Here is a 25,730-nt window from a genome sequence, read left to right on the forward strand (position 1 = left end):
TAGTGTCCTTAACTCTTGCCCTGGGTTTACTATCTGTCGTTTGACTCCTCTGAGCTTCATTTTTCTGTCTTTTAAATACAGGAGTTGAAGTAAATGAATTTCAGGTTATTTCTAAGATAGTAGTTATTTGTTTTGTCTATTGAGTAAAATTTTGTTCTTCAGGAATTTACATTACTTGCTAATACCAATGATGCAATCGTAGTATATAACCATAAAGACCAAGTCTGGTGGATTTGGGTTGCATGATCACCATGACTCAGTATCAGCAAGTATAAATTTGATGGGTTTAAATTATAGATATCTAGTGATGTTAATGTCAATGCACAGAAAGTTAAAAACATGCCCATCATACAGTATAAAATGAATCTGTTTGTGGGTTTTTAAAAATGTTTTTAATGTTTATTTATTTTTGACAGACAGAGACAGAGCACAAGGGGGGCGGGGCAGAGAGAGAGGGAGACACAGAATTTGAAGCAGGCTCCAGGCTCTGAGCTGTCAGCCCAGGCCTGGATGCGAGACTCAAACTCACGAACTGAGAGATCATGATCTGAGCCAAAGTCTAAAGCTTAACCAACTGAGCCACTCAGGCATCTCTGTTTGTGCTTTTAATTCAACTAATTAATTAATTATATCCAAAAAGATAAAAAATCACATTCAAAGAGTATTTGAATGTGGGTAGGTAGGTACTGGCAATTTAAAAAGGAATGTTAGAATAAGATGATTAGATTAGATACTAGTTAATGCCCTACAAGGCAGAAAACCATTACCTTTGACATCTTTTCTACCAGAAAGGATTCTACAAATGAAAATGTCTAGGCTCTAATCAAATAGTAAAATTTAAATTGTTAAATAAGCCTTGGATGAGCCTATTAAACCATGGCATTCAAGGACATGCTATATCCTTTCTTTTATTGAATACTTTCTTGAAGATTTCTATACTGGAGACTCTTGAATATGTAACTGAAGTCTGAGGGCTCCACATATACCTGAAATCCATTCATCCCTTTCCCTGTTTTCTATGGTTGGTCACTAGTGAATGTGAATCGTTATTTTCTGATGGTAGTCTATGGGAAATTAGCTCACACACTATACATAATTTAGAAAAGCTTTTTTTTTTAAGCTTCATTGTCACATTGGATTAACTGACTATCCTACTGGTTAACTCTAATTCATATTAATACCATTTGTAAAAAAACAAAAAATATCATTTCTATTTACTTTCTATGTTGGTTTATTTTTATAAGTGAAAGGTAAGAATGAGGAGTAATAATGCAGGGATTTATATTCACCTAATTTTAAATAAACAATGAATAAGCCAAAGTCTGATGGCAATTTACTGAACTTCATTGAATTCTGTCATGCTTCCCTCAGAGAACTCTTGGTTTAACAATATTGTCTCAATAATTCTCTGTCCCCTTGCAACTGAGTAGGGAAGCCACCTCAAATAAAGAATTTAGTAATAGTGTTTGAGTCAGAGTTATTTATGAATTTCTGTGGTTTCTTCATGGGAATAAATAAATAAATAAAGTCTCCTTTCAGAAGAGGAGAGAAAGCCACAATGAGATTTGATTTTAAAGTGGTCACTGATTGACAATAACTTAAGTTGGGTCAGTGATTTTATGCTTATTAGGGGAAGTCAAGAAGTTGATAAAAACTATAGACACTTCCTTCAGAAAGAGACAATGAGCATATAACACATACATTATTTTGTATTTCACTTTATTTGGGATGATTCATCCCCTTCATGCACCCTGGTCAAGAACTCACAACTTAGAAAAATAAGGAGCTGCATAAAAGATAGGGGGCAGGTGAGACACATGGTCTTCATAGCTTGCCTCCCGAGCCTCTCCTAACATCTGACTTTATAAATCAGCTAGATTTCAGTTGTGGACACCAGTAAATTTTCTTTGAAGCTGAAACAGACACACCCAACAACATGGAAAACCTCAACCCAATTATTTGGGGATAACATAGCCCTCTTATACTCCTGTATTGACAATTCCTAAAATCATGCACAACCAAGTTGTAGAGTAAAATGCCATGGGTCTCAGAGTGCATCCTTGTCCTGCCCTTTACAAGTGAAGTGACTTTAAGTACACCACTTCTTTAGGGTGTCTGGTTGGCTCTGTCAGTTAAGCATTGGACTCTCGATTTTGGCTCAGATCATGATATCACAGTTAGTGAAATCAAGCCCCACATCTGTGGTGACAGCATGGAGCCTGCTTAGGATTCTCTCTCTCCATCTCTCTCTCTCTGTGTCCCTCCTCCATTTGCATGCTCGCATGTTCTCTCTCTCTCTCTTTCAAAAATAAAAATATAAACTTAAAACAGAAGGTACTTCTTTCTTAAGGCTCAAGTTTTTCATCTCAACAATTAAGGATCAGAGCCCAGAACACAGCTTATGGGACCCATGACCCTCACTTAATCGGCTGGGTAGAATCAGGACACAGATCCAAAGTTGAGGATATACATACCCAGTAAAGCTAAAGCAGGGTCCTGTAGGATTTGTTCTATTTGTATGTAAAAGTTTGGTAAAGTGTTTTTCCTTTTCGACTCTACGCTAAACCTTAAGTCAAAATGTTATATTAAGACTATAGATCATGCATTTAGTGATCTAAAGGGAAAAGCAGGGTTGATCAGCTATGATTCATTTTGCTTCTAAGTTGTCAGAATGTTGAGCTTTATAAGAAAGAAATAAACCTTGGTAAATAGGTGTTCTTTTGTAGAATAAGTCTAAGGCCAATGAAATTCATGAACTATGTATAATACATTTTACTAATTAAAAATAAAAATATTTTTTATTCAGAAAATTCTTATATTAAAAGAATAATGTAAAAGATTTGCTATGAATGTCATAAAACACAAATAAGGAACATGGTTACCTTTTTTAAAAAATATAATTTATTGTCAAACTGTCTAACATACAATGTGTAAAGTGTGCCCTTGGCTTCTGGGGTAGATTCCAGTGCTCATCCCACCAAGTGCCTTCCTCAGTGCCCATCACCCATTCTCCCCTCTGCCCCCCCATCAATCCTCAGATTGTTCTCTGTATTTAAGAGTCTCTTATGGGGCGCCTGGGTGGCTCAGCTGATTAAGCCTCCGGCTTTGGCTCAGGTCAGATCTCACGTTCGTGGGTTCGAGCCCCGCGTCAGGCTCTGTGCTGACAGCTAGCTCTGAGCCTAGAGCCTGCTTTCAGTTCTGTGTGTCCTTCTCTCTCTGCCCCTCCCCCTCTCATGCTCTGTCTCTCTCTGTATCAAAAATAAATAAAAAACATAAAAAAAGAGTCTCTTATGGTTTGCCTCCCTCCATGTTTGTAACTTTTTTTCTCCCTTCATGGTTACCATTTTTATCCAAGGTGTGACTAAACTTTTTGATTATCTTTTGAACCAAATTGAAATTTTTTGTGTGTTTTTAAAATTATTTTGCTCTTCAGTAATATACTAAATTTATGGTTCCTACTTTCCAAACTCATTTGTTAGAATGTTTGGTAACTGGGCCTCAGAATAATAACCATGCTCTCAATTACTGAGCACCTACAGCATGTCTGGCATTGTGCTAATCCTTGTACATATCTTATCACTAAGCTTACTGATGGCCTCCCAATGTAACATTATTTCTCTCTTTTAATAAACCACACCAATAAGGTTCATAGATGTTAAGGGACTTACCCTAGGTCCCACCATTAGGTTCAACTCTAAAAGCTTATTTTCTACTTTCTACTACATCATAATGCTTCTTTTAGAGGCTTCTGATGTAAATTCTGAGGCACACTCATTACAGTGATGGCAGTGGCTGTAACAATGGCAATGAGAAATAAACTTAAGTCCTAACTGAGGTATACTCTCTGGAGTCCCACCTCTCCTGTATTCTTTCAGCTCCCAGTTGGATTCCTGAGTCCTCAAACTCTGTCCCTGCTACAGGAGTCAATACTGAGACCTACCACCTCTATAAGTGTTACCAGAAGCTCCCCACCTCTGGTCACCAACACATGATTCTCTTCTTTGCTGTAACTTCTCCTCTTCCTGTAGTGGTCAACTTCACCACATTGAGGCTCACTCTGCACCAAGTCCAGGGCTGACAACCCCCATAAGACCATCCTTCTTTGGCCATTGTTCTGAAGGAACATATGCTGAATCCCACCCTCAAAAGAGGGAACAGAGTCCCCATATAAGGGAAAACCTTTACTCGTCCAAATGAAAAACAAAATGGTGGCTGTAAGCCTCTAAGCATGTTTAGTATTAAAACTGTGACAGTTGGGGAATCATCACTGTATATTATTATTTCTGCAAAAAGTGAACCCTGCAATAGTGAACACTCGGTGAGTTGTTGTTGAACCTTGAAGAATGCACATCATTGAAGTATAAACGAACAAGGCAGTCATGAAGACAGTAATAACTGAGCTTGCATCTACATTCTTAAGCTACTGTTAGTGTTTCCTTGCTGAACGAGTTACGTCTCAACTTTATTAGTCTTATGAGTTTAAGGTTATTTGCATACAGTTTAAATAAGCATCTAATCTAATGATTAGATTTGAGTTAATGTTAGGTATTTTGAGTTAAATTTCGTCATAGAATCACATTTTTTAAATAACAGTATTTATTGTGTTCATACCATGTGGCAAGGAAACAGAGCAGTAAATAAAAATGAAGATGCTTCTTTTAGGGGACATGTACAGTACCTAGATGGGTGTCAGAGAGAAGAACAGTAAACAGATAAGAAATCAAAATAATAAAAAATTCTAAGAAGAAAATAAAACAGAATTAAGGGGGAGTAGTGATGGGTATGAAAAAGCTACTTCAGATGCTTTAGTCATCAGAGGCTTTCTTGATGAAGTGACACTTGAGACAGGACCTGAATGGCAGTGGGGAGCAAGTCATGTGGAAGGAATAGGAAACACCAAGGCCCTAAAGTGGAAGTCATGTATTGCATGTTCTGTACACTACAATGGTGCGAGTGTTCCTGGAAGGAAATAGCAGGCAGGAGGGGAATAGAAGATGAGCTTAGAAACATAGCATGGGAGCCAGACATTTCATAACCTGAAAGAATATAAATATGAAGATCAAGGTATATTATTTAGGGATTTTACATCACAAATAACAGAAATCAAACAAATCTAGATAATTAAAAATAAATGGAGATAATTCATTATAAGGACATGGAGTGGTTCCCAGAATACAAAGGTGGGAAAGCAGTTATGCCTTAGAAAGGGCTTTTTCGGAACTAGAGAACTGTCAGGACTCTCTCTATCTCACAGCCCTGCATTTTCCTAACCATATGCTTTATTTTTAGTTCCCTCCTCACACAGAAGAAATCTCTTTGGCTGGGATCAATGGTTTTCTTTTGGTCCAGTCAGTTATAACCAAAGAAGTGAGGTCAAGAAGTGGCAACAAGCCTAGCAACATGCTCCTGGGAGTCACTCTCAAAGAAAGTAGTGGGTTGGACAGACAAACCAAGCAAATTCTGCCACATAGGTATACAATTAAGTCATCTGCCTATGCATTCATTTTATGTACAGTCAACTTTGAAAAGTACTCCTAAAAGATCACCTATCCCAATCCAAGGGGTTATTTTTAGGAAGTGAGAAATGATAAGGCATGCAAAAATAAAAGTATGTAGAAAAATCACATAATGTATGCATTTTTCTTGTGAATTGTGTTTTTAGTGAAAAAATTTTTCATCATGTCAGCACAGCATAATAGGAAAGAAAGTGGACTTATGACAGAAAATCTGGTTGCAATCATGGCACGTACAGCAAAAATGGTTAAGAGACAGGCTATACAACATCATTTATAATATCTAAGACAAGGAAACTACCTAACTATCCATCAGTGATGAATAGATAAGGAAGTTGTGCCATACACACACACACACACACACAATGGAGTAGTTTCAGCCATACAAAGACAAGGAAATTCAACTACTTGAGACAGGGTAGATGGACCTTAAAAACATTATGCTAAGTGAAATAAGTCAGACAGAGAAAGACAAATACTGTAGGTACTATATGGTCTCACTTATATGTGGAATGTAATGACGAAGCAAAACAAAACAAAATGAGAAAACTCCCACCGAACTCTTAGAAAAAGAGATCAGGTTTGTGGTTACCAGAGGGGGTGTTGGGGGAGCAAATTGGAGGAAGGAGATCAAAAGGTGCAAACCTGCAGATATGAGATAAATAAGTCCTAAAGATGTGATGTACAGTGTAATGACTAGAGCTAACACTGCTGTAGAATATACGAGAAAGTTGTTAAGAGCATAGATCCTCAGAGTTCTCATCACAAGGAGAAATGTTTTTCTTTTTATTGTATCTATGTGAGAAGATGAATGTTAGCTGTATTGCCGTAATCATTTCACAATATATGTAAATCAAACTATCATGCTGTGTGACTTAAAGGTATACAGTAATGTGTGTCAATTATTTCTCAATAAAACTGGAGAAAGAACCCAAAACATACACAGGCTATAGAATTCTATACATCTGAGTTTGATCTTGGCCCTGACAGTGTTTGACTTTGTGTAAATTAGTAAATTAGTTAATTTCCTAAACCCAAGTTTGCTTCTCTGCAAAATGAAGGTATGGGTGACCTCGATGGATTGTTGTGCCAGGGAATAAGAAACTATAGGTCACTGGGTTCTCTGTGAGCACTCAATGCTGGTCATTGTTATCAGGTTGTGAAAATGCCTAAATTTGTCTGTATCTTACTTTATCACTTTGTATAAGTGTGCAAGTAAGAGAATATTAAACTCCAATAATCCTTAAAATGTTCTAATGGCATGGACTGATGAGTACAAAATGAGATTAGAGACCTGGATATTCTAGAGAGGTACTATACACAGATAACACCTCCAGGCCATCGACAAAGTCATTGTACCCTTGAGTAATTTGTAGTTAACTTTGTAAAATGTGACTTTCCCACATCCCCGGGCAGATGTGAAAGCATGGAGTTGGACAATAAAATCCGAGATATGATTGAAAGAAATGATTCTCCTGATCTTAAAGGGGCCACCCCAGGAGCCACTCCACGTCACAGAAATTCATGTTCTCTAAAGGTAAGAAACCTTTTCTACTTTTTCTCAAAACACCCTTCAAAAGTGTGTTCACCCAGAAGAGTTTATGGGGATAGTCCCCAAATCATTTACAGTAATGTACTTCCTTAGTGACTGAGAGGTTATAAAGCCAACAACTCTGAAACCCTCTTACACAGTCACTTCCTGTTACTAAGGAAACCCTTCAACAGAAGCACTTTCCCATTTAAAGCTTGATACCAGGCAGGCAACTGTGACAATAGGGAAGTGGGAAGAAGCTTGTGCTATGAAAAAGAATGTTTAATACAGCAACATCTCTTTTGAGGAGAGGAAGCAACCCAATTTGTGTAAACCTTCTTACCTTGAGTTACTAAAATCAGCATAATCCATTGTCCATTTTCTAAAGAAAAACACAGGCTTTCTGGATAAAAAGAGTGGTCCGACTTTGAGTTTCCTCTTATTTCAGGATATTTGTCTACAGTGCTTCATGGAAGCAAATAAAATTCAAAAGTAAGCTCAAGCTAGGAATTTTGTGGAAGACTTCCTAGAAATACATCATAAATGACAATATGAACTCAAGCTCTGTAGCTTTCCTGATTAGAAACCATCTCTAATTATCTTTAAAAAAAAAAAAAACCAACATAAATAGGTTTGAGAGCATGGCTGACATTAAAAACACAAAAAGCAAAAAACAAAAAAAAAAATAAACAAAACAAAAACCTTACATAACTTCTACTTTAGTTATTATTTCTAAAGTAATTCATGCTGATTGTGGAAAAGTGATTCTAAGCATAGAGAAAACAATAAAAATCATGTGGAAACAAATTTCTGGTGGGGCTAGTGAAGCTTGGATCCCCATAAACAAATATATACTTAGGTACTTAATTTGCATTCATACATTTGTATGAATTTTTCTCCCCAGAATTGTATATAGTATAAACTTCAGGCCTCGCTACACATAGATATGTCTCTGAAATCTCCTCTTGGCCCACTGCTCCCAGAGAGCATCTCTTAGCATTTGGGGTCTCTCTGTGTCTCTCTTTTTGTCATACACACACGTGCACACACACACACACACATACACACACAGCAGGTTGTTGAACCTACCTTTTTCTCTTTAAAAATATGGTTACTCCTGTAACTTTTTTCATGCATTTAATAAATGCATATGAGTATGCATTTACACATGTATTGTGTGTTTGTTCGGTATCTATGTACTTACTGTTGTTTAGAAATTCACTTCTTCCTTAAAAGGTAGTATCTATTTTTAAAGTGAAAATGAATATCTGCTGATGGTTAAGAGCCGAGGAAAGCTTACCTCTCCACTTCTTTCTTCTCATCTTAGCGCCTCCTGTCAACCCTCCCACATACACCTCTAACTCCCACTTAGGACTCTTTCTTCATAGAAATGTATGCTTTTCTCAGGTGGCCTTCTTGTCTAGTCCTGAAAAAAGATTTTATGGTTAGACTTTGAATCCCCTCCAGTATCCTGATCCTCATATGCTTTGATTATCAACCCCCAAGATTCGTTTGCTCATGACTGACTTCCCTCTCAACTCTGCTCATTTTGTTTTCTGGGTTTCTCCTTATATGGAAAGACCTCTTTTACATCCTCATTGCCATCCTCCTGGTAATTAGTTTCCTATATTTTGTGGACTTAACTAAATTTGTACGTCTCTTTAAGATACAGCCTCTCTCATCACTTCCCTGATGAAATTTGCTTGTTTTCCTACATACCACATATCCAGGCAAAGGACTGAAGAGTCCTAGCTGATGTTTTATCTTATTTTGTTTTGTCTTTTTCTTTTCCTTGTGAAGTGTGAGATAGAAACATTTAGAGAAAGTGAGAAGGTTAGAGGTGAGATCCAGTGATCATGGAAATTGGGGATGGTATAAAGTGGGCAGCAGGAGACAGAAAAGAGACATAAAACTGCAATGAGTTGCTGAATCACAATGAGGATGGAGTTGAGCTTGATGGCCACCACTTTATGAGAAGTCCAGTCACTACATGATATCTGAGCTCCTATAGCTTCCATATTCAACCACCTCTCACCAGGTTAAAATATGTTCAGTTCTTCTCCACCTTTAAACATGTGAGATCACATATTTTTATGGGTAATGTTCTATCTCATTCTTGTGCATCATAGCCAAGCTTACTGATCAGGGTGTCCTAAGCTTTTTGACCTCTTGTCACACCACTAATAAATTCTACCATGATAAACCCAATGATCATTTTGCATCTGATTTTTCACTTGTCTTTTCATATGCATTTGATGCGATTTACTAACTGAATCTTTTAAAAATGTCTTACTTCATCAACCACTATAAAATCAATCTCTCATCATCGCCCCTCCCTTATACATACACTTTTATTTCCTCTGATCTTTCCTTCTCATTCACCTTTGCTTTTTCATTTATATACCTGCCTATGTTATATCAATGTTACCCATGGATCTAAACGTAGTCCTCAGCTCATTAAACTACAAAATATATGCTGATGACTCCACACACATATAACTTTCTAAACATGGAGTTCTTTTCTACATGCACATCAATTTCACTCAGTATTTTTTTAAGTGAATTCAATATCCTTCCTGCTAAAACTGCTTGTTTCTTCCCCCTTACATTTCCTATGTTAGTTAATGGAACAATTATTCACCAAATAATCCAAATTTGGGTATAATCCTGGATTCCTCCAGGGCTAACATGCTGCCGAACTCCAGGAGTCATTCCTAGAATAATGCCAGCCTTCACTCTGAACCCTCAGTTTCTTGCCTCTTCTACCTTCAAAAATATTTGGACTTTGTTTCATTTCCTTCATTCTTACTACCATACCATGGTTCACAAATTCATTATTTCTTGCCTAGACTACTCCCAGGAGATGACTAACTGGTTGCCCTTCTTAAGCTTTGCTTCACACTAATTTATATTCACCAATTTAGATCTTGCTAATATACAAGGGCTTAGAACGTAAAAGTAGACGTCCTTACCTACATCATAAAGTTTAAATGCCTTGACTTAATATACAAAATCCTCCAGGGTCTATTGGCAGCCTACATTTAGAATAAAACAGTAGGAAGAGAATCTAATATTTGTGGGTCAGTGAGCATAACAGATATGGAGGTATTATATATTATGTTTGATACCTATAACAACATTTAAATATGACTATCTCTGTCCTCATTTTACAGATAAAGGAACTGAGGTTCACAGAAATTTTTAAGTGTTACCTAAACTCATGAAGTTGTAAAGTTCTCATCTCAAGATAGGAAGCCAAGCCTGTGCATATTTTTCTTACAGCGTCATGCTGTCTTCTACATATTCTGACACTCTCCAAAATGCAATTGATGCTCTAGCCACCCCATAATCCCTCAGCAGACCACGTAGTTTCATATGCTATGCCTTTTAATGTGTTGTTTATTCTTTATGCTTGCTTCCCCACCTTTGATGAATTGTCTGTTATACCAATTCAAACCTTTCATTGTACTATTAACCTCCTTCTCTAGTCCCACAGGGACTCAAGCCCGTCCTGCTCTGTCATAAACAATTTACCTTCCTAATTGTTCATTCATATGCTTTATCACATTGGGTTTGTAATCCTTTATGTATAGATATATCATCCCCACCAGTCATAGACTTCTTAAGGATGAGGTATAAAATGTCACATGAAGATATAAAGTGTCACAACATAGGTTTTCCTAGAAGGCATCAGTATTAAACAACATGTTTGATTTTATAAGCCATGATAAAGCTAGATTTATACTCATCTTATCTCTGGAATCCATCCACAAGTAATTCTTGAAGTTTATAGGGAAATCTCAAATGTATACTCAAAGATCCAGAATCTCATCCTTTGTGTGGAAACTACCATTTGTTCCTGTCTATTCTGGTCTCCTAAATTATTGTCAAGGGTTATCAAATGCTTACCTATTACTGCTATTTCTAGATGTCAACGGCACCTCCCTTGGGACTGCTGTGACACCACGCACTGTACTAAGTATGCCCAGTATGGGATGTGGCCTGCAGAGTGCCAAATACAGCTAAACGCTATTGCTGTCTACACTTCAGTAGGAAGGCTTCCCCCTCCCCCGAATTTTAGCTACACAGGCTCCTAATGCCCCCTTACAGATCCAGAGTTTCACAATGATATGTGTATGGTTCTCCATTTTGGGTGTTTTAGCTACCATCTACTGAGTGATTACTTTGGGCAGCACTTTGAAAAGCATTTAAATACAATCTTTACCCTTTTACAGATGGGAATAATGAGGCTAAATCATTTTCTCATGGTCTAATAGGAATTGGACTCTGGACCTAAACTCAGTGCTATTTATTCTGAATTGCACTTCCTGCTTTTAATTCCTTCTCCCTCACATTTGGCAACTGGGCCAGAGCTCAAGCTATTATCAGGAGTGATGCTGTTGTCAGAGTAACCCCTCCTCTCTGGGCTTAAAGGATAATCCTTGGGTCAAGCCACTGGGATGAACAAGGCTGGGGGCTCTCCCTGGTTCCCCGTCTCTGCCCTGATGGCTCAGGAAGGTCAGTTTTCCTTCCTGGAAAACCAAGATGTTGTCCAGACAAGAATCCCCCTACCCCTGCATTCAAGTACTCAGAGCTGCTCCCCCTCTACCCCCTCAGCAGGGGCACTGAACAACACAGTTTCTTGGGAAAATTTCTTTATTCTAGCTCCATGGTGTGAGGCAGGAGCTCTAGAGCAGGTTCTTCGAGTGGGGAAACTCTTTCTTGTAGTTTTTGCTCTATTCTTATCTTATCAAACAGTGTTTCGATCCCAGAAGGGAACATAACCCTCCCATTTCATGAAGGGGAAACTGAGGCACTGAGGAGCAGCCCTTTGGATATGGTTCTTACAGCTTCCATCTGAGCCACTTCAGAGTTCCAGTGCTTCTGGCACCTTCTTGTCATTCTCTGGCCTAAGACAGGGTCAGAATGTGTGACCGTCCCAATAAAATGTTTCACAAAGACAAAAAACAAACAAACAAACTTGTGCTTTTATTCTCTCTATTCGTAAAGTTTCCCAAGAAAAACCCCTGGGAATCTCTTTTTATCCCAATAGATTTCAGGCATATCTTTCTCAGTTGTTATCTGAAGGTATCTTCCAATATTTGACTCCTCGAGTAAACATAGTTTAATTTCCAGCTGGAATCTTGGCTGAATTACTATTTATCCAATAGCACTCTACAGGGAGACTGACTTCTACATTCAAAACAAAAGGAAAACTTTTACATTTTTACTAAGACATTTATAGAACTGGAAAAAGTATAGGAACATTTCTCTTTGGTGTAAGACAAGCATGAGCCAATGACAGAGTGACAGCTGGGGGTGTCTCTAGTTTTCCAGTGAATGAAGTAACAATAAGTACAATAGTACAGTAGACTCCCTTTCCAGCAGCAGAAAAAGAATTCCTTTATAAGTTTATGATAGAGGAAAAGTGTAGCTGAGTGAGAGGTATGATTTGATGAAAGGGCCTGAGATATATGTCAAGCTTCCTTTACCAAGAATAGGAGGGCGAATTACTGTAAGAGAAAATGAACAGACTGACTCTACTTTGAGGAAACAAAAACATTATTTAAAAAAAATTTTTAATGTTTTTTATTTATTTTTGAGAGAGAGAGACAGAATATGAGCAGCGGAGGGTCAGAGAGAGAGGGAGACACAGAATCCAAAGCAGGCTCCAGGCTCTGAGCTGTCAGCACAGAGCCCGATGCGGGGCTGGAACTTGTGAACCTCGAGAACATAACCTGAGCTTAAGTCAGTCGCTTAACCGACTGAGCCACCCAGGCCCCCCAGAAAAACACTATCGATGATCATGAGGAACTCCATCAGTATGAGAGCATGCTTTAATATTCTGGGACAGCTGAAGTAAGTAGTTGGCAAATGCAGGGCATCAAAATTCTTGTAAGCAAAAGAAAAATAACTGCCTAAGTAAGAATAATATCCCAATTCCAAAATGCATGTTGAGTAGGAGTTACACTAAATCAAGACAGGGTACTAATGCTATGAGAAAATTAATATATGAACATTAATTTGGGACTCTATAATTGTAGGTCTTGAAATACAAAAGAAAATGAGAGGAGAATTAAAATGTATTTTTGGGGCAAATATATTTCCAGCAATTCTTTTCTTTAAGTTTATTTATTTTGAGAGAGTGAGAGAGAAAGGGAGAGGGGCAAAGGAGAAAGGAAGAGAGAGAGAATTCCGAGCAGGCTCTGTACTATCAGCAGAGAGCCTAATGTGGGATTCGATCTCATGAAGTGTGAGATCATGACTGAGCTAAAATCAAGAGTCAGATGCTTAACTGACAAAGCTACCCATCACTCCTATTTCTAATAATTTTTAGAAACAAGGATGCAACTTGGGAGTGAGAAGGAAAACTGTCCAAATTTTAAGAATACTCACTAGAATTGAATTTACTTAAGAACTTTGTCTTGTCTTTGGATTCTATTTCTGATTTTAACTGAAAGGCAGGACCCCATATTGGCTTTTAGTAACTTTGCACAAGTTGAAGGAGGATTTCCCAGTAACTGAGGACAAATTCTAGATCTGGACATTTTTCCTAATGTAAAAAGCCCTGGGAAAATTCTTTCGATGATTCAGAAAGTAATATAAACATATGACACTTGGAAAGACAATAAAGGAAAAACTTCTTGCAAACTACAGTAAGTTGACACATGTTTTCTGTAACCTCATTGTTAAAAAAAAAAAAACCAAAAAACTAATTTCCTCTTCCTTATTTCCCTTTTTTGATAGCTAAGCAAGTATTGTTGATCAAGATAAAATTTTGATGATCAAAATCTTGTAAAATGGATTGTGATAAGAATATAAAGTGAGTGAAAAAGTGAAAGCATTTCATAAGTATAAAGAGCTAAACAAGCATAGCTTATTGCCATCACCATCATTGTTATTTTTATGCTAGTAGGGTGAGCTCAAGTCCCCCCATTTTTATTTTTATATTTTTACATTTTTCTCATATAATGAGTAGCTTCTTCTTTGAATCCCATTATCTAATTTCAGTAGTAGTGGCTTTGAACTTTTTTAATCCTTTTCTTTTTCTAACAGAAAAATTTGTCTTGTAATGTGAGTATTTTTTAACTCTTCATTAAGAAATCCCTGCGCAGTTGGCTAGCTAAGCTCTGCCTGCAAGTTCCCAGGCACCAAGAAGGCCTATCTTAGCTCAGTGGCCATACCTTGTGTTTGAAGATCAGTGTTGGCAACCTGGGTGAAGTCACTTAACATGAGCCATGAATCTTTCTCCATTTAAAAGTTCAGCTCTTAGTTTGAAGCCTTCTAATTCTAAAAGTATTATCAAACTTCAAAACTAAACAGGGTTAGTGAGTAAAAAAGCCAAGTTGTGTTTCCCAAAAATATCTCCCGAGTTAAATTGATTCCGTGGCTAATCTAAGACTTATTCCTCCTCCCAATAATTACAAGAATTTTCAATGCCTTCCACAGTGCATGACTATGAGGTATATGTCCATATACAGAGAATTTTCTGTGTATGCCTGTCTTGAACTCTATTTTAGAGTAAAGTACATCACCTGGCACAACAGAAAACCGAGACATGGGTCTGTAAGCTAAAACTGCACTCTAAGACGCAAGAATTAACTCTTACAAAAGAAGGGTGACAAAAGCTCTCCCTAACTGTTGAGAGGCATCCACTAGTTAGACAAGAGGCTCTCTATGGGGTAAGAGAAGTGAAGCAATAAACTGAGACACTTTTGAGAAGGACACTCTTTTCCTTACTCAAATGTTGCTCATTCCATTGCTGGGAGAATTTGCCCCAAGTTCCACAAGAAAGAGAGTTACAGAAAATTGAAAGATGAAAGTTGTCCTTTGAAAGATGGAAATGATAGGTGGCAGAGTATTCCTTCTGCCTCAGGGGAAAATAATAATCCTGGCTTCCCCAGTTGAGATCACTTGGGTCCAGAAGAGCAGCATGACAACATGAGGTGGGCGTTGGGGTGGCGGCGGGGGCTGCTGGAGAAAGCCACCAAGGCTTGGAGTGAAGGGTGACAGCTGGATGGAAATTATAACTGATTTTATAATTTCAACTGATTAAAAGACTATAAGGTATCCAGAGGTCTACAAAAAGAAGAAAGAGAATTCAGAGCCTCAGGGCTTCTACTGAACAGGCCAAAGTGTTATCCTTCCTTTTAGAATTATTACTCTGCTTTGATTGTCTTCTCCCAGACACGTATGATTTCAGCAAGCAAATTTGAAAAAGAAATCTTTAGATATGTCTTATTTATTAAGCAAGAAGAATAACATAAGCCTCTGGGGTAAGCAATTTGTAAACTCACGATAGTATTAAAGAAGTGAAATATTTGGCTTAGGAGATATTGTGAATCATATGTTCCTAAGAGTTGTTTAGCAAATGTGTTCTTTATGTTCTTGATTTGTTTAGTTTTGTCACAGTTTGTAGATCACTCATAAGGACTTCCAAACTCTGGCTGGAGTTTGGAATCTAATGTCTCAAAAGGCCTTCTTTCTCAAGCAAGACTTCCCACTTCTAGTTTGGTTGGAAACAACTTCTTTCACAAGTGTGGGGAAAGTACTAGCAAAGTGGGCACTGTCAACTCTCACTGAAGAATGCTCATATTGTTATAATGGCTATCTTCTAGATGAAATGTATTAAGACTCTTTTTACTTTATATTGTACTTGTGGGGAAAATAAGGCTTGACCCATAAAGTTTATAGATGTCTCTTCCTATAGGATTCTGGGATAAGTAGCAAAAATTGAGGTCAATTCGGTTTTTTTTTTTCCTTCCAGTGAGGAAGCTTTACTTTTTAAAGTACATTTTCTTTAAATCATTAAAGAGCAGTTAGAAAATACTTGCAATTTTTCAGAGTAGCATATTTTCTTTTTAAAAAAAACTTTTTAACATTTAGTTATTTTTTAAAGAGAGAGAGAGAGAGAGAAAGTCTGGGTGCAAGCAGGCAAGGGGCAGAGAGAGAAAGAGGGAGACACAGAATCCAAAGCAAGCTCCAGGCTCTGAAATGTTAGCACAAAGCCCGACGTAGGACTTGAACCCACAAACCGTAAGATCATAACCTGGGCTGAAGTTGGACGCTTAACCAACTGAGTCACTCAGGCGCCCCAGATTAGCATATTTTCTTTTGAGTCAGGCTCATTTTCAGACAAAACCTTCCTGATATCACCTCTTTGTATCACCTGTGTTTCCACTGAGTTATTACCATCGGCTCCTCCAATTCTAGCATCATCTTTATATGTACATGTTTTTCTTAATTATACAGTTATATTTTTATTTAAAAATAGTACTTAAATCTATGTGTATGATGTTGGAATATATTGTCTCAGGAATAAAGTAGTCTCTTCTACCTGAAACGTCCAAGCTAATTACTAGGTGACACAGAAACAATGCCATCATCAGAGAGTGGTCCCTCTGATCCTCAGATTTATAGTAAAAAAACAGAAAATATGTGAAAGACATGTCTGTTTTGTGCATCTTTATATCTTAGTACTTGGCATAGTCCCCAATCCATAGTCCATAATCAATAGATATTTGTTATAAGAATGCATACCTGAGTGAAATTGAGGTCAAAACATGAGCAAAGTATGAGAAAAATAAAGTGATCTGCATTAATATGGAGTGGTAAAGAATCAATGTCTTTGCTGAGAAGGGAAACAAATTAAATTCAAATAGGCTTACAGTTTTTGGAAGCTAAATTTCTCTTTTCTGACAACTAGTTATTTGTAGGAGAAATTAATGTCTAGGCAAGTAATGGTGGAAATTGGTAAGGTTTTGTTTGGATATAATCTTGGAGGTTAAGCCAATTCATACCTAAACCTCAAGAAAGATCAATGTCCTTGAAACTGTCCTGAATGATATTCCATAATAGCTCAGGCTCTTGCATTAAACAAGTACATGATGTTTTGTGCAATGATTTTCCGCTATTCGTATCTCCCCCTTATTTCTAAAAGGTTCTTTGAGGGGAGTAAACCTGGGAGCCTGAGTGGACTCTGGTGTGGCTTTAGTTAGCGGCTTATCATGTAATGACCATGGGCAAGTCAGTTAACATCTCTAAAGTTCAACTTAATCTTTGTTACCATCAAAGATATCTCTCCTGACAGGAGGTATCATAGGGCTGCTACAAAGTTCAAATTAAAGCAAATAAAATGTTCCAAACCACAGAGCTCATGTGTGCAAAATTATATCATATATATATATATATATTTTTTTTCCCCTAAACTGAATTTAGCTTCAGTCTAAGACCCCCATCCTATCTCTTAGAAGATAATTCAATCTGTTTGGCTACAGGACAAGTCAGCCATTTTATTTTTTCTCAGGCAATTTTATATTGCAAAGCCTCTCTCCTCTCCCTCCTTCTCCCCATAATGGAACCTAGGTTCTGTGAAGCAGATTTTGTGACGTAATCCAGGTGGAGTAGGGTTGTCAGATGTAGCAAATAAAAGTACACGTTACCCAATTAACTTTGAATTTCAGACAAACAACAAAATATTGCATGAGCTTACTTATACAAAAAAGACAAAAACAAAAACCTTATCTGGGATCCAAATTTATCTGGAAATCCTGTATTTTTTCTGGCAAGTTTAGAGTGAAAACATTTAGGCTTCAATGATCCACCATCTCATGATGTCACTGACACGGATCTAACGTTGTCTTTATGATCTTCTCATTGGCTATACCCTCACTGCGGTCACTCATGCTTCCATGTCATTATTTCCTCTCCTAGCCTCAGAGCCTGATGGTTAATATCCCACCGTCCTCAGTTAACCACCTTTGCATTTTTCTCAAGAAAGGAGCAAATTTCTCATTCTGCTCCTACAGCACTCTGGGGTTCGGGTATCTCAGGATCTTTTTATCTAGACATGCCACAAAGTCTCAGCAGGGTACCATGACGGTATGGAGAAATTCTTTTCAAGATTTGCCCTTTCCCCAGGCTTCACCCAAGGCGTGAGGCTGAAGCTCTCTGCTCTTTGCTTTTCAATCTGGGAAATTGGATAAATTATGGATGACTCCCTAGAAGTAGGGGAATAGGGCTATATTTCTTCATGAGCCCTCACAATCATCCAGATACGTTTTTACTATGATCTTTCCTCATTTTCCTTAGGCCATGAAGTCTTCCCCTATTATTCAATGGTGGGGGGGGGAGAGATAAGGAATAGGCTACATTGACTTTTCATCTACCACCTTTTCTATCTGTTGTTAATAGCATTTATGCCTGGATTCTGACTTTTTCTCAATCTTTTTGTTCTGAAAGTTTCAAATTAACAGCCAAGTTGAAAGGATTTTATAATATACACCTGTATGTCCACCACCTAAATGTTGCCACCAATGTTTTTCTGTACTTGTTTTTCATACACTCATCCACCTACTCACCCCTCTTTGCATCAATCAATCCATGTTATTTTTTGAGGCATTTCAAAATAAACTGCACGAAAGGAATTAGTCTTCAGATTTTTTTAACATAATTTTCAAAAAAAATATTAGTTTTTGCAATTCAAAGCTTTGGTTTCAAAGTTGGTCTTTGCTCTCCAGAGTTTGGAGAGTCTATTTTGAACAGGACTGTTTCTCCCTTTGCATTTACAGACAGCAAACTTAATCAGCCCTGGAGAAACAAGATATCATTAACCGAGCAAAGAAAGGATTAGTTACATAAAACAAAGAGCAGTGTTCATTTGGAGGGATCACAGTTAATACGTCAATATTAACTTATCTCCTAAGATGTAAAAAGCACTGTGCACACTTAGGAAATATTATTGAAGACCACATATATGCCTTTTAAGAATTCCCCCATAGTGGGACACCTAGCTGGATCAGTAGGTTAATATCTGACTCTTGATATTGGCTCAGGCTGTGATCTCACGGTGGAGAGATCAAGCCCTAAGTCCAGCTCCATGCTAAGCATGGAACCTGCTTGAGATTCTCTTTCTCCATCTCTTTCTGTCCCTTCCCCACTTATGCTCTCTTTCTTTCTCAAAATAAATAAATAAATAAATAAACTTTTAAAAATAGTATAAATCTCCCCACAGATTGTATAATTATTTATATTGGCTATTTATTAAATAGTAACAAAGATTAAGAGAAAGAAGTTTAAAGGCATATTTTATGGAGGTAGATATAGATATATAGATATAGATTGATATCAATTTAGAAACACAGATACATAGATCATATAACCAAAATAGGAAAGGATAAAACATTTATATAGAAAGTGAATAAAAAGAAAATAGACTGAAATAGAACAGGTTTTAAAAAATATTTTGATATTCCTATATGATCTTTTTTGATTTCAAGGCAAAATATATAATTTTGTGTATCACTGTTGTCATTCTCCTCTGAGCTATATTCTGAGAAGCAGAAGTGTGCTATGATTTCCTACTGAAAATTCATTCATAAACCGATTCATTCAATAAAAATAAACAGTATCACTACTTTGAACTCCGAAGGTACTATGTTAGTTTCCAACATTCAAGTGATAAAAAAATGACCCTACCTTCAAGAAACTTACAGCCTCACAGAAAAGAAAGGTACATAAAATTTATGACTGTTTCACAGTAAGTGCTGGAAGTGATACTGCACAGAGCATCCTGGGATCACAAAGGAGGAAGTAATGCACACTGAAGTGACTTCAAAGAGGGACCGTTGATCAAACTGGCTCAGACTGTTTAATACTTTGTGCAGTGCTGAGAAATCTTCAGACATGGAAGTTGCATAAAGTCTGCAATTTTATTAAGACTACAGACTAGTTGGCAAAAGCCAATTTGCCTAATATCAGATGTATCTGATATTCACTAAAAACTAAAAGTGTATACTGGAAACAGACTTCAAGCAATGTATCTAAATTGCATGAAAAAATTGCTTCAGAGTTGCATGCTGGAGAGACAAAAGCATTTATCCCCCATAAAGTTATAGGGTTTAGGACCCCTCTCTCGCCCAACTCTCTTAGTCCAAGCCCGGAGAAGTGATTTACTAAGAAGCTGAAATTCTGAACTTTAGATCTTTTATAATCTCTTAAGAAGACAGCTGATTCAGGAATAATCTTGATTTAGTGTTGGGTAGAAAGGGGCCTTGATGTGTGTCTGAACATCATGTGTACATGAGTAGACACTAAAATAATGGCACTATTTCAGATTTGAGAACTATGTAATGAACACAAGAGACAAAAATTATTATCAATGAAGTTTATGTTCTAATGGAGAGCAACAAAGAAGAAAAATATATAGTATCTTATATATAATACTATGGAAAAATATAGCACAAAAAGTAGATAGAAAATGCTGAGATCGGAGGACATGGGCGGCTCAATCAGTTAAGCAACTGACTTTGGCTCAAGTCATGCTCTTACAGTTCATGAGTTCCAGTCCTGCATTGGGCTCTCTGCTGACGGCTCAAAGCCTGGAGCCCACTTTCAGATTCTGTGTCTCCCCCCGCCCGCCCCGCCCCTGCCCTGTCTCTCGCTGTCTCTCAAGAATTAGTAAAATGTTAAAAAAATTTTTTTAAAGAAAAGAAAATGCTGGGATGGAGAGTAATTTTAAATTGGGAGGTCACTCAAGAAACAGGTGACATTTAAGCAATCATCTACTGAAGGTGAGGGGAGGAGCCTTATGGATATTTAGGGGAAAAATAGTTCTAGGCAGAGAGAACAAGGAGTATGCACGACAGGTTCACAGGCAGCAGTGTGGATAGGACACAGAGCAGAGGGAGCAAAGGGAAGGATACTGAGACAGAGGCCAGAGAAGCACGAGCTAGAGTGTGTTGGGTCTTGTGGGCCACTCTACCAAGTTCTGCTTTCATTTCTGAGTGAGATGAGAAGTCACTGAAAGGTTTTGTGCAGAGAAGTGACATGAAATGATATATTCTTAAAGACTTACAATAATTACTATACTGATAATAGTTGGGGGAGTGGAGCAGGAGCGGAAGCACAGAGGCTGTTAGGTTATTGCAGTAATCCATGTAAGGGATGCGGGTGGCTTGATCAGTCCAAAGATGCTAAGCATCTTGCCCAAGGTGACATAACTAGTAAACAAAGAGGTAGGATGTGACACAAAGACAGATTTCAGCCCCTATTGGATACTCTCTAAAAATTTTCAAATTAATAAAATCAGTAACTAAACACTAAAGTTCCCATTTTGAAAAAGTTATTAAAAGGCATGTTTATTTCACCTTGCCACTCTCTCAATAAATTGGGTCTTGTGCCAATGTGCTGCTCCCCTTTCTGGTATACTTTTGAAGTACCTGCAAAATGTTCACTTAAATTAGATACAGGTTGTGTGAGAAAGAGGAATCAAATATATCAACTCCAAGATTTGTAATATAGAGCATGAAAGTTACCATTGACTTTGGGGAAGACAAGGTTTATGGAGAAGGTCAAGAAATAGGTGTTATGCAGACAGAGAAAGAGGGAAAGCCAGATATGGATGACAAGCAGGCAATTCATATAGGAATCTTACTGGTTCATTCTGAGTGTCCTTGATGAACTGATTGTTCAATATTTGGATTACCCACATGCTATTAAGTATTTCAAATATTGTTTTTGATAATCTCTACTAAGTGGTATTGCAGTTGTCAGTCTCAGTCATTTGGTATGTAATGCATATATCCTGGTTTATTTTTATGAAAAAGCTACTTTGATCATGTAAAATTCCTTTTCTCAAGGATCTTCAGTGGCTCTCTCTGGCCTATGCAATAATCTCAAATTTTCTTAATGTGAAATTTAAAGGCTTTCACAACTTGATCCTAATCAACTTTAGATGAGCTCTACTATAGTTACAGTGGGCTTGTTAGAATCCTTCATACTTAGATTTGTCCACTTCTGTTCTGTTTATGTTGCTCATGTCACAGCAATACACCTCTACTTTTACCGTCTATCAAAATCCTACCCACCATTCAAGGCTCAGCAGAAAGTGCAGCTCTTCATAACTATTAAGGCTGAGAACGGCTCTCTCTCTGAATTCTGACAGGCAAGCAGATATACATTATGTGTATACACATTAATTTAATTGGAAGCAGGGACCTTTGTTTATTTTCCTTTGGCATCCATTCAGTGCCATGATCAGTGGTCCTTTCTATTTTTCATATTATTTGTTTTCAAATAATTTGATCATTGTTCCCCTGTCCTTAAGATCATATTATTAGTAGTAATGTCTAAACCTTTATATGTGTTCTTACAAGTAGCAAGGACAACATTATTGGGCCCCTAGGAGAAGGACACTATTACTATTCTCATTTCACAAATGTGTAAGTTGCACCTTAGAGGGCTTAAGCATCATGCCAAAGGCACAGATAGTAAATGGGAGAACCAAGATATGAATCTAGATGACCTGAGTCAAGGGTAGACATTTTTGTCACCAACCAAGGCTCTTAGTCTTGCCTGGATAGCACATTCACTTAAAAATTCATCCAAATAGATTCAGGAAGCAAAAGACGTTTTCAACTCTCATTCTAAAAACATAGTAAAAAAGGGGGAGCATGTTTATTTTACCTGACAAATAATGTCTCAAAGCATTTATAGAACTTTAATAATCTGTCTTCGACTAGTTTTGAGAGAATTATCATCAACTCAGATGAAAGTTACAAACCAGTGGCTGGTAGTTCCTTGGTACTTTTTCTTCACCATATCTCTCTTTTTTTAATTATTATTTTTCTCTGTGTAATATTTTAGTGACTTGCAAAATGAGAAATCTTCAGAATTTTCTTGGAAACATGACTTTTTCTCTGAGAGTTATTGCATAAAACAAAGCTTGCCTGAAAGCCAGACTCTTTTTTCTTATTTTTCTTTTTTTTTTTTTTTGAGAGAGAGAGAGAGAATGAATGGGGAAGTGGGAGAGAGAGAGAGAGAGAGAGAATCTCAAGCAGATTCTACACTCAGTGTGGAGCCCAATGCAAGGCTTGATCCTCTAGCTGTGGGATCGTGACCTGAGCCAAAATCAAGAGTTGAATGCTCAAACAACTGAGCCACCCAGGCACCCCTAAAATACTCTTAAGTATATAGCACATATAAGAGGGCTGGATGTGAGGTAAGAAGGGCATATGTAACAGGAAATGTCCAGTTTATTTCTAAGACTTGCCTAGTGCAAGCTCCACTTTTCTCAAACCAAACTTGGGGCTCTCTAGAAGTTATTTTTAATTCATAAATTATCACATATCTCTCTGAAGCTAATAGAAAATCTATTTGCTGTGAAACTGCATAGCAGAAGAGACAAAGGAATTATAATGAAAAATGCAATGATATAGGATTTCCATTCAGTAGAAGCCATCACACCATGCTGTGCTGCAACAGTTGAGTGTGCATCAGGATACTGTACAGAGGAGACCCAAAAGACACCAAGACTAAGGATGGTACTTTCTGGCAAGAAATGATCTTTCCAACTACTTCTCTAGGTCAGTGTTACCACATCCACTGGGTTATTACTACCAAATACACAGATAAGGCTGTAGGGAACCTTGAACTATATCTATATATCTCTATCACTGTCTTTATCTCTATCTCTATTTCTACCTCTATCTCTATCTCTCTCTATCTATATCTATATATAACTAAGTTGTGGGAGTGAGCAATTGAAAGAAAATATATTTTATGTTTATTTTCTTTTGAGAGAGAGAGAGAGAGAGAGAGAGAGTGGGAGTGTGGAGGGGTAGAAGGAGGGAGACACAGAATCTGAAGCAGGCTCCAGGCTCTGAACTGTCAGCACAGAACCCAACGTGGGGCTCGAACCCACAGATCATGAGATCATGACCTAACCTGAAGTTGGACACTTAACCAACTGAGCTACCCAGGTGACCCTGGAAGAAAATATTTTCAGGTTATAGTGTTAATGAAGTGTCAGCTCCAGGAAATCTCTGCTTATATCCCCTAAAATCAGATATATGTGAGTCATAACTCTTACTTTTAGAAATCAGAACAATTTGATTCCCACCTGCACTTTTGGGTATTGCCTTTAGGAAATACCACTCCATTTCACAAATGTACCCCCAAACCAGATCAAGAAACTAGCAGAAAACAAAACTGTGTACACATGCATACACAGCAAAAGGTCTGTAAATGTGGCATGTGGATGGATATTCATCAATATATTCGTTCAGCAGAATGTATGAACACGTGCTGTGTGTAGATACAGAGGTGAACACGGAAACTTGTAAATAAACTATGCAAACGCTAAGTAAAGGCTCTGGTTGGTTGGTAAAAGGAGGTCAAACAAGGTTATGGGATTAAGAGAAGCACTAGGCAGATTTTCCAGGTCAACTGGTTGGAGCGGTCCCAGACAGGAGAATGTTCCAGCCAGAGAAAGCATCAGGTAGTAGGTACATGGCTTGTCTCAGGAAATGAAGGGGATTCAGGATGGCTGGAGCACAGGAAGAGTTGGAAAGTGGTGCTAGATATGAAGTAGGGAATAAATGACAACAGCCAAATCTTAGACACCCATTATTCTCTTTTAAAGAGTTTAAATTTTAAGAGTTGTAGGATTTATCCCTCATACAAGTGGCTATCTCATAGGAAGGTGTAAAAAAAACTATAAAGTAAGTGATTGACTGTAAATTCTTTCTTTTCTTCCTTCAGCAACACATTCTTCTCTTTCTGTATTCCTGGCTCTTCTGTGCTCCCTCTCCTCGAAGCTGGGAATGAAGTCTTCTGCTCTACCATGATCCATTTGTGTAGCTCCAAGCATCATCTTTTCACATTTTTATCTCCATTACCCAGTATTCCATTACCTCAGTGCCCTATGAAATGATGAGTCAACTCATTAACATTAAAATATTAGTGCAAAAGAAAAAAAAAGATTGAACTGCAAATGGATCATGGAGAAATCTGGACTTAACCTATGGTCAAGACAGCCTTATACTTGAGAACCAAGTTTAAACCTTCTGCTAATAAAAAAGATTAGCTTTCCAATGAATTTTCTCCTTTATTTCCATAGAAATTAGTAGCACATACAGAATTACGTATGACTCATTAAGTTCCACACAGCTAAGCTCACAGTTAGAAGGCATTGCCAGAAAATCTTGCCTTCAGGGAAGCAACTAATTGAGTTGTCAAAAAGTCAACAGTTACCTAATTCTCTGGGAAATACAATGAAGTTATGGCAGTTTGGCTACTGAGGAAAGACTTGGTTTGCCCAGACTTTCTGTGGTAACTTCCTCCTCCAGTGGGAGAAACTGCCAGTAAAGGAAGAATGACAATTTACATACCATAGCAAGGCTAATAGGCCCCTCTCTTAGTCACAGCCTGCCTACTTGAGACATCCTGGGAAATCCCTATTTGGAAGAGAAGAAAAGTTAAAATCACAGATGCTGTGCTTACAACCTTATTCTGTGTAATTCATATACAGAGTCACTTCTGTTCATTTTTAATGAAAAATAATTGTTATTTTCTACCATAAGTTAACAGTGTGGTCTTTTAAAAATTTTTGTATATTTGGTTTCACTTTAAAAGATACCACAAGGGACATTTTCTTTCTCTTTTTCTTTCTGTCTTCCAAGACTCCAGGAAAAACAGCTTCCATGGCATATTCTGTACAGGGCACAACTAGAATGAGTGCTGCAGAAAGTTCTACGGAGCATGCAGAGGTAAGAATACATTTCTAGAAGAAGAATTGACCATATCTAGCATCAGTTGCATTTCTAGTGGTTAATTATGCAATGATGAATAAGAGTAGAAATGGCTAGTTTGCTTTCTTTAGATAATATCTGCTCTGTATTTTTTTT

General features: G+C 37.5%; 2 protein-coding genes across 3 annotated transcripts in view; both read left to right on the forward strand.

Moving 5' to 3' along the window:
- The window catches only part of TNIP3 (TNFAIP3 interacting protein 3), a 65,105-nt gene extending 40,222 nt beyond the window's left edge, over positions 1–24,883 (forward strand). The window contains exons 3-4 of the mRNA XM_029941483.1: positions 6,930–7,050; positions 24,586–24,883. Coding sequence (XP_029797343.1) covers positions 6,930–7,050; positions 24,586–24,651 — 187 coding nt within the window. The 3' untranslated portion in view covers positions 24,652–24,883. The remainder of the gene's footprint in view (positions 1–6,929; positions 7,051–24,585) is intronic.
- Positions 24,884–25,344: 461 nt separating this feature from the next.
- Positions 25,345–25,730, forward strand: part of LOC115293753 (TNFAIP3-interacting protein 3-like) — a 35,737-nt gene continuing 35,351 nt past the window's right edge. Inside the window, exon 1 of one of the 2 annotated variants that reach the window (XM_029941451.1) lies at positions 25,345–25,592. In XM_029941451.1, the coding sequence (XP_029797311.1) occupies positions 25,527–25,592 (66 nt within the window). In that variant the 5' untranslated portion in view covers positions 25,345–25,526. The remainder of the gene's footprint in view (positions 25,593–25,730) is intronic. The other variant, XM_029941459.1, reaches the window with a different exon arrangement.

This window comes from Suricata suricatta, chromosome 1, assembly GCF_006229205.1.
Source record: "Suricata suricatta isolate VVHF042 chromosome 1, meerkat_22Aug2017_6uvM2_HiC, whole genome shotgun sequence".
NCBI classification, from domain to species: Eukaryota; Metazoa; Chordata; class Mammalia; order Carnivora; family Herpestidae; genus Suricata; species Suricata suricatta.